The 16,068-nt window shown below is 39.6% G+C and overlaps 1 protein-coding gene across 7 annotated transcripts in view; it reads left to right on the top strand.

The window, feature by feature from the left end:
* The window catches only part of PATJ (PATJ, crumbs cell polarity complex component), a 145,460-nt gene that overhangs the window by 92,390 nt on the left and 37,002 nt on the right, over nt 1-16,068 (top strand). For all 7 annotated transcript variants that reach the window (XM_027883092.1, XM_027883096.1, XM_027883091.1 and 4 more), the window contains exons 29-31: nt 1,699-1,790; nt 10,373-10,445; nt 12,545-12,637. In XM_027883092.1, the coding sequence (XP_027738893.1) occupies nt 1,699-1,790; nt 10,373-10,445; nt 12,545-12,637 (258 nt within the window). The remainder of the gene's footprint in view (nt 1-1,698; nt 1,791-10,372; nt 10,446-12,544; nt 12,638-16,068) is intronic.

Raw genomic sequence — 16,068 nt, 5'->3', positions numbered from 1 at the left:
TGATGAGCAAAGTCTGGCCTAGGATGTTGCTTCTCACCCTGTTTTTGCCACCATGGCAGTTGCAGACAAAACCATATTTAATCCTTAGAAATGTTGGCATGATGTTATTTCCTCAGTGCTGATAATTTCATGCCAGCTCAGGCCTTTGTGGACCTTTCTTGGGTCCCTCTTTACACAGTAAATGACTTTATAGGTAGGTGCTTTGTACTTCAATCTCAATGACTAATCAAGTGTTAGAGATTTTATTCTTCTCTTGGCATTGTCCTTATTTAACTGATGAACTTGCATCTTGTTTTGACCCACTGAAAATAAGATGGAAGTATTGTGAAGTTCCCAACATGACCAACTAGCCCATAACATGACACAAGGCTGGAAGATTTGGCCAGTTACTTCTTGTTTGAATGAAAAAATCTTCTAAGATCACAAACCCAGAATCCAACACAAACATTTGCAGTAACAAAAATTCCTTCTATAATCACTAGTAAATTGTTCCTGGGCTCCGTTATCATTATTGTTTTAAACAGCATTGATATATCAAATGTGAATGTAAATATTATGTTGTAATTTAAGAGTGGGAGGAAAAAACTGCAGTATTGAATCATAGAATTGTTTAGGTTGGAAAAGTCCTTTAAGATCATGGAGTCCAACCATTCCCCCAGCACAGCCAAGGCCACCACTAACCCATGTCCCCAAGTGCCACATCCACACGGCTTTTAAATCCCTCCAGGGATGGAGACTCCACCACTGCCCTGGACAGCTGTGCCAAGGCTGTACAACCCTTTCCATGAAGAAATTTTCCCTAATATCCAACCTACACCTCCCCTGGCACAGCCTGTGGCCATTTCCTCTCATCCTGTCCTTGTTCCCTGGGAGCAGAGCTGACCCCCACCTGGCTCCACCTTCCTCTCAGGGAGTTGCAGAGAGTGGGAAGGTCCCCCCTGGACACACTCCAGCCTCTCAATGTCCTTCTGGGATTGGGGACCCCAGAACTGTCCCCAGGGTTTGAGGTGTGGTCTCACAGTGCCCAGCACAGGGGAATGGGCACTGCCCTGGTCCTATGGCCACAAAATGACACAAGCCAGGTGTCACTGGCCCTCTTGCCAACCTGGGCGCACCTGGCTCATGTCCATAGCCAGGCTGTTTCCCTCTGAAAACAGCAGCAGTGGCTTGCACACAGCAGAAGTGTCCAAAGTAGCTTCTGTTGCTGTGCTTTAAGTGTTAGATCCATCACAGTGAAAGCGATGTGGCATGTCCTTAAACTGTCCTTCATCTCCATGACTGTCAACTCTGTTTCCTTCAGCAGTGCTGAGGAGTCAGCACAATCTTAATAGCCAGTTTTCCTAAATGTCCAGTAGCCTGCAGGTAAAGTATAGGAGTGTCTGTCTAAGCATCTGTGCTGTTGTCACCTATCTGATTCTTCTCAGATCAACTTGTTTTCTAAAAATCTAGGAACAATCCTTAAAATCCATTCTAGGGATCTGTGAAAAAAAAAAAAAAAGGATTTCTCTCATTTGTGGCTTACTAATAACTGTAAATTAGCTCTGCATTGCTTCCTGTTTTGTATAGGTCTAGATTTTGCAGACCACGCTTTCCTTGAGCCTTATCTCCTTTTCCCACAGTAAACTTGGAAATCTTGGTAGTATAAATTAAAACAAGGTGTACTTCTCCACTTACGTGAAAACCGTTTTCTTTTAACAGATAAACAATCAGATATTGTATGGAAGAAGTCACCAGAATGCTTCTGCAATCATTAAAACTGCCCCATCAAAGGTCAAGCTGGTTTTCATACGGTAAGAACAGTTCTCATCAAAACATTTGTTGTACTTTAGTCTGTTACTTGACATATTTACATATTTAGCCTGTTTTAAAATTGCTGAACTTGCTCAGTTCTCTTTGAAGTGGAATAAACCTTTTTCTTGAATGTTCATCTTGGAAGAGTTCAAGAATTCTCCTTAGTAATGTAAAAAATATGAATCCAGTGTCATTGAATGCTGATTTTAGGGGTGTCTGCTGAAGACTTGAGCTGTTCCTCCTGGGCTTTGGAGCACCCTGATTAGAGCTGCTTCTTCCACAACTTACTAAAGTGCTTTAGGTTGGTTCAGGATAAAGTTGAGGTGGGCAGTGTGCTTACCCAGACTGCCAGGAGGGAGTGAAAATGGTTCAGAGGCTTGGGGCTGCTGGGAGAGGAACGGTGAAGTGTGGATGGAGCACTTTGAGCACGGACTGGTGGAAAGGATACCTTTGTGTGGGCATCAAAAGAGGATTTTAAAATTGAGCTTGGACTTGTTTGTGCAGAGGGGTAGCCTGACTTTGCCAAGGAGCACTGGGACGGATTGTGTGGGAGGGAATATGCTAAAACAACCTTTCATCTGCGTAAGAATTACATGTGGGCATTTTTATTTTGCTCCAAGCATGAAAATTTTCCCTCTTTGTATGTGAATTAAAGACACCTGCATACGTTCACTCAGAAGTTCAGGAAGTGTTGCTCTTATGACCCTGGGCAAGAGGTCTGGGAAGAAACTGCCTCTTTCCCAGGACTCACATATGCTTTAGTACACTGGAGTTTCATAAATGTGTCTTTAAGAATAAATTCCAGCTGTGACTTTTGTTGGGCACTTACCCCCATGCCATTTTATAATGTGATCTTCCCACAGACATATACATCATACTTGATATTGTTTTATATTCTCTGCTCATCCACATATTCCCTGTGAACAACGTAATAATCTGTGGGTGAATGCATATAAATGTGTACATTTACTGGCATGGCTCTGCCTGGTACAGCATACACAGAAATGATGGAAGAGCAGCATTAGCACAGTGAGGAATGAGTTGCTATCCTTGGCAGCTCACAGGATCTGGAGGAGATTAATGATCTTGCCTGCAGCTCCTGTGTTACTTTCCCCAGCCATTGAAAATTAAACGTCACGTACTGCAACTCACTCACCATTATTTAATTGCATGTGGAAAATGTGTCTGGTTGGAAGTTCCAGAGGCAAAACCACAACTTATGAAACCAAAACCCAAGAGTGTGGGCTTCTTGCAGTCTGCCCTGCTGCTCCAAGCACTGCAGAACTCCAGGGAAAAGGCCATGTTAGCTCCAATTGCCATGAGGATTGGAAATCCTCAGTGCATGTTTGTATCGTGTTTAAGACATAAAGCCATGTAAATTCTTAGCTATAATTCCCCTTTTCAGATTGTCTGTGTAGCAGTGAATTGCAAGGCAAAATTTTATCTTGATCATATTCAGTAGATATTAGAAATAGATACTGGAAATACCACTGGGTGATTTTTGTTTCCGTCGCTAGAGTTTAAAAAAAAAAACCCACCCAATTTCTACTTTTAAATGATGCTGCTAAGGTTGTAAACTTCTATCTTCATACTTCCCAAGAGCACACACATCTTGTCACTGCTCTTGGCCTTACACTGACAACTGATGTGTCTGTTTGCTCAACCCAAGCAGCCGCTGGGACAGCAATGAAAAGGAATTCTCCCACTGAGAGGATGTCATTTGTAACTGGAGCACTGCCTTTAACACAGGGAGAAGACTGATATCACCTTGTTTCTTGATGTATGGTTAAATTTTAGCAAAGCCAGGTTAGACTATCTCTCTTAAAAGTGAATTTTAAGGAGAAAAAGGAATAATTTTATTTTCTCATGCCAACTATGTTCCATGAGCCGGGTCTGTCTTGGTGCTTCCCATTCCTACACCTTAGACCACAAAAGCAGTGGATGTTATTGAATGAAAACACGGGCTGTGGCAGTCCCAGAAGTCTTGTCCATGGTGCAGTTCAGTGGAAAAAGTGGGGGTTTTGGCTTTATCAACTATAATATGAAATGGAGGTATTGAAATGCCACTACTTAACACAATGTGGTGCCATTTGGAGCAAATAAGAGCAGCAAGAGGCATCTTGAACCTGCATGTGCCTTCAATGGCTTTCCCAGCTGCGAACAAAGTGCTGAGTGTAGCAGGCTGAGCTCTCCTGGTAGGTTTTGCTGCTTGGCTGGTTTCAGATATGTTCCTCTGGGCTCTAATGATGTGGAAAGAGCGGGATACCATTACATCTGTCATGTTTTGAAAATGATGGAGCCAGTTGCAGCAGAAATACTACTGCTTTCCTCCTCCTGAGCTCTGTTACCCCTGAAGCTTTTCCTGAAGGTAGAAGGTGTGTAGAGTAACAGCCAGAACACATCCAGGAGCACGAAGAGGTCACAGCTCACCATAGCAAAATCACATGTACTGCAGAAGTTGTGAGAGAAATCATTTTGCTCTTCATGTGCATGAAGATATTAATATTATCATTTCACCAGTGAAAGGCCTGAGTAGATTACAGTTTTACAGAAATATGTCAGTCTGTAGCCTAAAAGGTTCCTGTGTGCCTGACTGACCTGACCTAGGACATAAAAGCCAAACTGGTGAAACTCTTGTTCTATTCCAAGTGCCCTCTTTGACACCCTGAGGCCTTATTTTCCTGAGATGAAGGATGCTCAGCATTAAGTGTGATGCTTTTCACTTTGAAGCAGAAAACAGCATCAAGGTTTTTCTTATTCCTGGTGTTTCAGTTCATGTGCAGGGCAGGGGGATGTTTCCATAAACTCTTTAATCAGTTGTGAAAGAAGCCCAGAAATTCCTGGGCACAGAAAAACCTTTCTGTGAGAACTATAATAACTATCATTAAATAATTTAAGAGAATCACAGAATGGTTTGGGTTGGAAGGACCTTAAAGATCATCTCGTTCCAACCCCATTTTTTTTTTCTAGAAAAAGATAAAGAATATAAGGTGACCTCAGCCTTTTTGACTTTTTACTAAAATCCTGAGTTATGATTTGTGCTATAAAAATCTGTTCACACTTTTTTATACTCAGGTAGTGTTACAATTGCATTCCCACCCTTTCCTGAAATTTTTGCTGATGAGACATAGTGCAGTAACTGTTGTGAGAATCACAGATGTCCCCCTATATTTGAAGGCTTCTCACTCTGGTTTATGAGCGTCTTTTCCTCAATTAAGTTGATGATGATTATTTAAAACAGTTGATTTTGGCCAGATTCCAAAATATAGGTCTTAGCACAGCCCTGTTTCCCAGTGGTCTCATTAATTATGTGAGCTTCTAAAAGCATCTAAAAGATTTGCAGTTATAGTGTCACTTTTTTTTTTATTTTTCAGTGGCAATAAGGGTTGTAATGTCTTAGTTACCATTTGAAATTCTTGGTCTAAATTTGCAACAGGAATTAGCCAGGTAATAATATCAGAAATTGGCTTGCTTCTTGTAGGAGTGTCTGTGCCCTAGTTCCCAAAATAGAAAGTGTTTCTATCCATTGTAGTTTTTGTTCATGCATTGTAAGTCCATCCTTGCAAGATGCATAATAAAACAATATAATTAGATTTTACATCTGTAGTAGGAAATCCAGTTTATATCAGAATGCTCTTTTACAGGGAGAATTTTATGATTCAGCAAATTCAGTGGTTTTTTTCCATGCTCAATTAACTGCCTTTAATCTGGTTTAGTGCTTCAGTGTTGGTATAATAAGCAGATCAAATATAGTTGAATGCTTGAATCAAAGTGAATGCCACTGATTTCAAACCATCCTCCCATTGTGTTCGATTCTGTGAGTCATTCTTTGGTCTACCTTTATTTCTTAAAAGAAAATTGTCTAGTGCTGTGATGAAACATGAGAAGTGCTTTCAGAGTAAGGGATTTTGCTGATTTAAATACCATCTGTTTGCTGTCCAGAGCCCTCCCACACTGCAGTCATCATTCTGTTATCATTGCTTCCTGCTGATGGGATTGTAGCTCCTCGATGAAGCCCACAAATCTCTGTCACCCAACCCCTCCTTCTATTTCCAGGTGTAATTCTAAAGACTATTCTGTTATTTATGACGGCATGAAAAGGAGAGAGATCCTTCTACTCCAGGGACTGGGGAAGCCAAGGCAGTGTCTGGGTTGGCTGTTTAACACTCCCCATTGGTGTGACTTTGTCCCCGGTCTTTGCTCTTCTTTTAAAATCTCTATAAGTAACATTTTATATTATGTACCAGTCTCAAATACTGTCGTGCTTTAGAAATTATTTTCAGTTTGTTCTAACCTACATAACCCCATATGGGCCGTGCACCTAAAAGTTGGACTCAGTGATCCTTGTGGGTCCCTTCCAACTGAGCATATTCTGTAATAATTTACCATATTTTAATAATATAAACTCTGTTTTTACTTGCTTTGATTGCTTAGGTTCTTTCATGTGGGAAAGCTTAAAAAGTAAGCCCTTGCCAGGCACTGTGTGTGCAAGTTTGAACATTTCCTGTTTTCTTCAGAGCTGTTTCCTCCTCTCTGTCATACACATGTGGGAACAAGCACACAGTTGAGGAAGTTAAGTAATTTGGGCTCTTTCAGACCTTTGATGACCTAAGCTATAGTTTATATGTACATTAGTTGTTCATTTAAAATACCTGGATGCATTTGGCTCTCACGTAGTTAGGAGTGGATGTGTAGGAAATGGAGAACAAGACTGTTCTTGCTGCTAGTAGGAGAGATTTTTTGAGAAGATGCATAACATTTGACCCAGCTGAAGGAAAAATTCACTGTGGCTCCTCAGTGTGCAGCTTTCCTGCAGCTCCTCTTTTCCAAAGGAACTTTTAGAGGGAAAACAAAGATCAGAAAATGCAAGATCCTGCCCTGATTTTTTTTTTTTTTTAATTAACAAGCAGGATGTGAACAGTATAAGTTTTCAGTAAGCTGCAGGACTTTATGTCCTGGTGTCACAAGCAGTGGGAGTTCTAAGGCTTACAGAGCAAGTGTTTGTTCCCTTCATCCACAGATCTGTTCCAGTAAGATGTTACGTCACTTCATACAAGGGATTTTCTTCTGATCCTTCATGTACTTTTTATTCCCAAAAAGAATCCACGGTCACTTGCAAAGCTGTTGTCAAATGATCTCTTAGTGTTGATGAACTGTGTAGTTGCAGATAGTTTGGCATGAGAATTGTGTCCCTTAGTTTAGACATCTAGAGGACGTCTGGACTTCTGTGATTAGTCAGCAGTTGTCAGGAGCCCCTAAAGAGCAATTCTATTCATCCTGTCTTAAATTAAGTCATTTAGGTGCTGGGAATGCCCTTTTGAGTGGGTCTGGTTTGGGATTTGGCTTGATTTTTGTACTGATCATAGAAGTTTGGACACTCTTGTAGGTGAGGTGCTCTGCTTTAGACAGGCAAGGAAAATAATTCCACATTAAACAAGGATTTTCTTGGCATTGCATGACAGTGAGCTTGTACCACCACAAACCTGAGGGATATAAGAGTTAGTAAAATGGAAACCAGAAAATTTTCACAAGGGCTGCAGTGACATGACAAGGGGTAATGGCCTTTAGCTGAAGGAGGGAAGATTCAGAATAGATATTAGAAAGGAATTCTTTGCTAGAAGGGTGGTGAGGCACTGGAACAGGTTGCCCAGAACATCCCCATCTCTGGCTGGATGGGACTTGGAGCAACCTGGTCTGGTGGAAGGTATCCCTGCCCTGGAATTTGTGGGAGGAGTGATGAATTCCTTTCCTATTCAGTTTATATGGTCCTGAAGAAATTTAAGCAGCTCTCTGGTGCACAGGCTTACCCAGGAGGTGGGCTGCTGTCCCAGTATCAGATAAAACCAGTCTAGGAGCTGGAACAAGAGCCATGGATGTTTGCAATTTTTGCAGGTAATGGAGGGGGAACATCTAAGCCTTTGTGCTGTATAAATTGCATTTATGTTGCTTTGACTTGAGAGTATGAAGCTGTGTCTTGACTGTGAAGGTTTTAGACACCTTAACCCCAAGCAATAGTGAGCACTGGTAACTGAGAACAGCTTTTTTGGAGGTGGTTATGGAGCAACTATTGGCAAATACATTGAATTCTCATTTGCAGTCACTGTAATTTAAATATGATGTTCAGACTTCTAAGCTGTCTGCTCCTGCCTCAAAAGAAAATGATTACTCCTTTTAGTTGTAAATAAATTCACATTTTAGTTGAGGACACTTACGGAAGTGGAGAGCAGAAACAGCAATTTATTATTAGATCTGTCACTTTAAAATATGTTCTCACTTTGATTCTGCTTTGAAGCATTCTCCTTTGAAGCAGCATTAAAGTATTTAAATATGTACGAGTCCTAGCAGGGGGAGATTACAAGTTGTGACACTGTGTAACCTTGGGGGGTTTTATATTTTTTCCTTTTTTCCCAGGGAATTACTGTAAGTGGTTTTTTATTGCTTGAAATAAAAGTGGCCATCCATTTAAAGCTGCATAAAGATGTTTTCCCATTCATAGGAAAAAAAAAAAGTGTATCTATATGAAGTCAAAACTGGTTTGGATAATTAGTTACACTCCAGTTTGTCAGGAGCTTCTGTGTAGCAATTTTTAGGGTATTTCCTACAAAGATTTATATATATGTTGTTATTTTCATGTTTAAGTCTAATTGTGAGCTACAGAGTGGGGTTAGTTTTCATGCTGATTGTGCTTTATGTAAACTATTATCAGAAAAAACCTCTACAGTCAAGTAAAAATTGGGAGGGCTCAGACACCTCATGTGGGATGGTTTATTCTTGTAGGTTAGAAAAGCAACATAATGAGATCGATGTCTCACGAAGATAAGAGTAGGGAGAATGTCCTTGCCCAAGATGCCTGGCGGGGTAAAATGCGCTTGGAAATTGTGAAATGCTGATGAAATTCCTGGGCTTGGTTCTGTGCCTGCCTCAGATGTGTGTCTTGGCCCCGTGTCTCTGCGTCGCGAACCGCGCCGTGATCTGAGCGTGGTTTCCCACTCTCGCAAGGCTTTGAGCAGGGCCAAGAGGAGAGGCTGGGAGCGAGTACAGAAATGAGCAGCACCCAACCGGTCCCTTTGAATTGTGTGGCTGTTTGGTTGAAGATAAGTAAATGAATTCACCAACCTTTGCCTGCAGGATTTATCATTTCAAATGCCTGTGACTCCCATTTGCTGCTGTGCTGAGAGCTATTGATTCACAGTGTTATTTCTCAGTGATCAGAACATGATTCTGTTTATTAACTTCCTGTGTTTTAGCTTCATGTGTTTAACTCTCCAGGGATAAAATAAGACTTTCTTCTTTCAGGCACTTATGTAAAATGTTTTTAAGCACATACTAGTCTAATAGCTTGTTCCAGAAATTAAAGAGGAAAAAATCCTGCTCGTGTCACAGTAACATGGAATGTAGTAAACAGGACCAGAAATCAAACCCAAAAGACCCACTGCATAGAAAGTAATTTCCTTTCATCAAAGAAGCTGCAAAGCAGCAATATTGCTGATTCCTCTTTAAAAAAGGAAAGGCATGAAGTGATAGGATGAGAGGGAATGGCTTTAAGCTGAATGAGGGCAGATGTAGATTGGATATATGGAAGAAATTCTTCCTTATGAGGATGGAGAGGCCCTGACACAGGTTACCCAGAGAAGCTGTGGCTGCCTCATCCCTGGAAGTGTCCAAGGTCAGGATGGATGGAGCTTGGAGCAACCTGGTCTGGTGGAAGTTGTCCCTGCCTGTGGGAGGGGATTGGAAAGAAATGAGCCCGAAGGTCCCTTCCAACCCAAACCATTCTATGCTTCTATGATGATTTGCCTTAAATGATACCACTAAAGTCATATGTTGCTTGGTTTCATTTTACAGAGGCCAAAAACTGCAGAGCTAATTCCACAAGCCCCATCATTTTAAATGGCGGTTGAGGAAAAACATTAGCAAGGCAGAATTCTGTTTAGTGAAAAAAAAAAGGCTTTTGGAAGTCACAAAATAATCAAATGTCAACTTCAGAAGCATTTTAAAGAGGAAAAAGGAAAAGATGCCATATATCATAAGCATCTTGGAAGAAATAATGCAGGGAGAATCAATGTTCATCTCCTCTTATCCCTGCATTTCATAAAATTTATTCCAAGTTTTTACATTGAATCTCTTAGAAAATACTACAGCAAAAATGAACAAAAAAAAAAAAAAGAAAAAGCAATCTAATATATTACAACAGGTATTGTATTTCAGTAATGTGGATGTGAGACTATAAACAAGCTGTTTGCTGACATGAACACTATTAAAAGAGGCTAAGTGTTAGCACATCTGTTGATGTGTAGGGACCATAAACTCCAACTGCATCCTCTGCTAATCCTCACAAAATCAGATTTCCAAAGGATGTGATGTCAGCATGTCCCATATGAAAATACTGTGGTCCCAAAAAGGGATATGTTCTGTTTGCAAGCAAAGAAGAGCCAAAATGAAGTGCTTTCCTAAACTTTAACTCTGGTAGGCAACTGTGAATTTTTATGCTACTGAGAGTATTTTCTTAGTGGGCAAGACCAACTCAAAAGGAAAGTTTGTTCATGATGGTTTGATGTGTAACATGTTCTTTGTTGTTCAGGAGTGAAGATGCAGTCAATCAGATGGCTGTTACTCCCTTCCCATTACCTTCAGGCTCCCATTCTTCCATTGAGGTAAGGTTTGTGGGTTGTTATTTTTAATTAGGGATTGCTAAATTAGATAATCATAATTAGCAGCTCATGATAAGTTTGAGCACCTTGTCTAATTAAACCCTGAATCATAAAATATGTTGGGTAGAGACTTGACCTAATAGGCTTATTTTCCTCGTCTCTTCTTTATTGATCTAAGTGTTACTGAAAGGCATTAGCAACAGGTATTAAAGATGTTATTGCTGTACAGGAGGAAGTGAAGGCTCCAAACTAAAACCTTGCCATCTCCTAGCCTGCTCCTTTTTCAGCTGGTTAGAGTAGTCGTGGTGAGGTTAGCCTGGAACAACCTTTCGATGCAAAAACTATTTAGTTTAGTAATGTTACCAGTGTTTTCCGTCATTAGAGTTGCTACCTCAGCCCCAGTGCAGACTGATTTCTCTCCTGTGCGCCGTGAATCCCTGCAGAGTCACCACACTGTTATTATTTTGACATCTCAATGTGGTGTAACTAAATTTTCTAGATAAACTGCCTGGTTAGTCTTGCTGTTGCATTTTAATTCTATTTCTGTTTGAGCTAATAAAGCAAAAGATGCTTTATAATTAAATTGAGGTTTGGTCTTGCCTTGATAAATTCATGTGCATTGAACTCCTGGTATTTCCATGAGCATCATTGTAATCCCTCAGCACAGGTCCATGTGAGGTAATGCTGGATGCTTCTCCTGTTTGCATCTCCTTGCTTGCTGTTGCATTCCAGGTTATTTTACCACTGATGGCTGTTCCATGCAGGCCTGGTGCTGTACAGTGCAAGAACTGCTTAGATTTTATTTGTATCTGAGTAATATTTGGACATGCTTTGGCTTCTCGTTCTCCCCTCCATCCTAGCAGCATGTCCCGGGTGCAAGTGGTGCATTGCAAATTACTCTACAGTTTACAGAGTTCATTTTATTTTTGTTGACTTCTTAATACCTGCATTTGTTCCCAGCTTTTTTTAATATTTGTGTCTTCAGGATGAAGCAGGAAACTTTGTTTAGGCACATTCTGTACTGTGGTCAAATGACTGTAATTAGACTCTACCAAAGCCTGTGTTGTGTTTGTCTTTAGAGGGAGATGCTTGTGGGTTGAGTTTCATGCATTAATGGCAAGCTCTTACTATTTACATTATATTTGTCTTATACGTAAATGAAGGTTTTTACTTCTAGCTAGTATTTTTTTTATTATCTAAAATAAATGTAACCAAAAATAGCGATGTTGTATAGAAGTATGCGTTGCTTTCCTTTGGCAGCTCTTCCTGTCTTTAAATAAAGAAAAAAACCCTTATATCCTGAAATAATATCTTCAAATGTCTTTGACATACCGAATAAATATTTAACATTGTGTCTTACATGCACCCTATGTGTAATTTGTCAGATCACATTAAATTGCCTGGCTGCTGTAATGGAATATCAGGGTGCCATAGTTACCATCTATTATTGTGTTAGTTTTCTTCGTCTTATCTCTTTATCTTCGTCTGATCTCTTTATCTTCATCTTATGCACTTCAGTGTAAAATGTCTAATGAAAATTCAGAAATAATTTTATTTCTATGAGTGAAGGTATTAAGAATTTATTTTTTACACATAGTCCATTTTACTTTGCAAGAGAGAACAGCTCCAAATTTGGATCATTTATTTTTAAATTAAATAAATCAAAATAATAGATAAAAATCTTTTTGAATTTGGGACCTGATTAGTTTAAAAAAGGGACTGAGAATCAACATGTTAAATTTTACATGTAACTGAATTAGTGATGCTTTAGACTAGGTAGGTTTAGATGAGATATTGGGAAGAAATGGAGGGTGGTGAGGTTCAAGCACAGGTTGCCCAGAGCCCCATCCTGGAAGTGTTCAAGGCCAGGTTGAAGAGGGTTTGAGCAACCTGGTCTAATGGAAGGTGTCCTGCCCATAGCAGGGGATGGAACGGGATGATCTTTGGGTTTCCAACCCAAACCATTCCACGATTCTACCAACCTGTTTGAACTGTGTGAAGTAAACTAGGCTTCCTTTAGTGTGCTGACCATGAAACAGAGATCTGGAGAAGGCTTCTTCATACATCTCTGTTTAAAAACTGTTGTCAATCCTCTCCCCCAGGATCACGGTGGCACCGAACCTGCAAGCGGTGAAGAAGACCCGAGTCTGGAAGTGGTCATGAAAAGTTTGACTGATGAGGAATCCAGCAAAGCTGTAAGAGACTTAAAACAACATTTAATCATTGGTTAGAGCTTAGAAAATGGGGGCTTGATTGCTTTTCCCTGCTTTTTTATTGGAGTATTGCTGCACTTATGTCAAAAAATATCCAGTATATGTAAAAGCAAGTTCTCAGCTTTACATACACAGACTGTTTTCATGAACTAAGCAGTCAGTATAATTTGCTAAAATATCGAGATAAGAGTTTTCATGTAGCGTTTTGACCGTCTCTTGGGTTCCTAGTGAGTGAATGGATTGAGTTTCCACTCCTGCCATCCATGTGTGACAAACTTCAGAAAAAAGCCTGGTCTGTAAATCATATTCTTATTTATATTCATAGCTTCCTAAATTCTAAGGCCAAAATGTCTATTATCATAATCTAGTCTTGCCTCCTGAATAACACAGCTATAGAGTTACTCTCAGCAATTTCTACATTAAGCCCATAACTTGTGGTTTAATGTGGTTCTGTCAGTGTGCACTGTAATAAATACTCAACTTCTCATTGAGACAGATGGAGCTTTTTGTTGTTTAATAGGTCAGGATTGTGCATTATCAGAAATCTGAAAGTCCTTCAGGGTGCAGCTCTAATCTCTTTTTTTTGGACTCTATGTTAAATAAAGTTTAAAGTGGAAAACTACTAAACATAACTAACCTAGAGGTGCCTAAAATTTGCTGAGGCAGATTTTTTTGCCCTACTCCTGTTTCAAGGAGCGCATTGGCTGGGACTTGCTGTGCCTGCACAGTCTGTATGTGTGTCCTCAGCTACGGAAATCTGACATTTTTGGATGGTTTTTCTCTTAGATGTTTTCTTCCTGCCCCATCATGTCTTTCACAAAGAGTGTCCTGGGTTTTGCAAATAAAAATCGAATATACATAATGTTCTGTAGCTAGTAAGTAATTAATGAGTCTGTGAACTGCAGGAGTTAGAAAGTATTATGTGCTGTTCAGTCATCAGAATTAATCACCCATGGATTGATTTATGTTCCTAATGGATTACAAAGAAGTTGAATTATTGCTGTTTGGTAGCTTTGTGCAGAGTCCTTTGATAGGCCAGAATATAAATGAATCAGACTTTTATTGTATGTATTTACAGGTGTTACTCACCTGACTTTATTGATGTTCTTGCTCAACTTGGCAAGAAACTTTAGAAGAATTACAAGGTAATATGAGAAATTGCTCAAAGACTGAAGTGGATAAAAATATATAAAGTTTCTTATACAAAAATGAACTCTTGGTATAAGCTATTGTGCTATGCAGCTTTTTGAAAAAATTAGAGGAGATGTGAATACAATGGGGAAAAAAATTGCAGCAATCCAAGAGAGGTGTGGAGGGACAATAGCTCTGGAACAACAGGAAACACAGTATATATTGGCAGCTTCTTTTCAGACTTGAAGCAAGAAAGAAGGGAACTGTGAAGTCAAAAGGTAGGAGCTGAAAAGTAAAAAAAAAAAAAAAAGATGAAGAGTTGTCCAAAATAGAGCAGTTGCAGGAAGGTAAGAGAAGAAAAAGGCCTTCATTCAATTGATATTTGCTTAGAGGGTGGCTCACTGATTTCTCCATTAAATAAACAGTATTGAAAAGTTTAGACCTAGGAGGTAGATTTAGAAAAGTATTGGAATGTCTGTAGATCCAACTGCTTGTTCCATAAGACCTACAGTTGGACCAACCCTTGGTTTAGGAGTATAATTGGATGAAAAACAGTGGCAAAGGCAGTTTGATAATTTCAGAGTTTTCTTTCCATCAAGATTTTAGAACTACATGGCAAATATTTCTGAGTGTATCTTATTTTTGGTAATGCTGGTGGTTGCGATTGTTCCCTTCTGACCAGAAGGAAGTGGGTTTGTAGTCACACTCGCATTAAGGCTCTGACACAGCAGAGCAGCACAAGAAAGCTCAGTATTTTGGGGAAAAGAGATTTCTCTTGCAGTCTTTAGTGACTGTGGAGGCAAAAGAAAACCCAATGCCTTGTTTTTCAGAGCATGATGATTGCTACTAGAGCCTCAGTGCTACTTCACCATTGTTGTTGAATTTCTCAGTCATATGTCAGGAGAAATCAGGAACGTAAAAGTCAACAAGTAAGATCAAGTTCACTGAGTAAATAAAAAGTATGTGCTTATCAGAAGAGATCTTCCACAAGTGTGTACAGCTCAAAGCATGGGCAGGATGTCTCACCAAGTGACAACTGTAATAAAAGGAAAACTAAAAAAATTCACATCATTCTTCATTCATCTGTTGCTGATAAATTTGTCAGTCTCTCCCAACATACTCTTTGTTGTCACTTCATCACTTTAAAAGCTATAAAGTTCTGTAATGGACATCATTGTAGACTTGGATGATAAGAAGGGGGAAGGAAAACAACTTTATTTCTGAACTGGAGCCAGTGGAAGTGTTAGGCAAAGTCTGGGTGTTTGTTAGCGGAGGTTTGAGGTGGCATGAGAGAAGGTTGTGGGTTTCTGAGGACTGGATTAATCTTGCTTTCCACAAGGCGTTGTTGGAAAAGAATTGATATAAGGGGGCTTTGAGATGTTCTGGTAAGTTTTAATTCAACAAAGGTGAAAATGGTATGTGAGAATGGATTCATTTTCCCTTAAAGGTTTGAACTTGGAAAAATGATGCATCTTTACCACAAACAGAAATCACAGTCTTTAAACACTGGCAAAGAGAAGGAGCTTTATGAAAATGCTTTTGGATGGATTTGAGGGAGTTAGATTAGATCAGTTGGTTGCAGGCTTATGACAAGTGCTGAGTGTACAATTTGGTGCTTATTTTATTCAGGTACCTCTGGCACAGTCTCAGTTAGAAGATTAGAGAGATGTAAAGATAATGTTTGGTGTTTACTTGGTGTTCAAGATGAAGTTTCAGGTTTCAGTCGCATATCACAATGAAAAAGGGAAGTATGAAATAATTTTTCATTGCTCACTAAAACAATCTCTCAGAAAATGACAAAGCAGTCTTCCCATTTCTCCCCTGACACCTGATAATAGGATGAGATCACCACTTTATCTTTTTTCCTGTTATCCATTTGGATAATTGTTATTGTAGAACTACAACTTGGAGAAAAATGCAGGGGAAAAAAAGCGATCCTGTGGGGCTTGGCATGATTTAACATAATAAAACTTTAGCAAACAAGGCCAGTATTTTCAAGCTTGGTTACCTAAAATTTGATTTGCCTTTTTGGTTTTTTAATGTAAGAATTGTCATCTTAATTAGGAATTCTTTTGAGATGCAGAGTATCTCTGTTTTCTTTTGAAGTTGGTACTCAGCTTTTCTGCAAACAGGGCTGTTTATCAGGGTTTTTAACATGGGGTAAGATAACTAATACTGGAATCAAAGTGACCCCAGTTTGGCTATGAGCTAACAAGGGAGAGCACTGTAACTGTCTGGAAGCAGTTGTAGAAGTAGGAGATAAAAAATATATTTTAGTAGTT

This window comes from Empidonax traillii, unplaced genomic scaffold (assembly GCF_003031625.1).
Source record: "Empidonax traillii isolate 1590-97213 ecotype Southwest subspecies unplaced genomic scaffold, ASM303162v1 scaffold118:size1038473, whole genome shotgun sequence".
Lineage (NCBI taxonomy): Eukaryota > Metazoa > Chordata > Aves > Passeriformes > Tyrannidae > Empidonax > Empidonax traillii.
The sequence above is the reverse complement of the archived record's forward strand: the minus strand, read 5'-3'. Positions and strand labels throughout refer to the sequence as shown.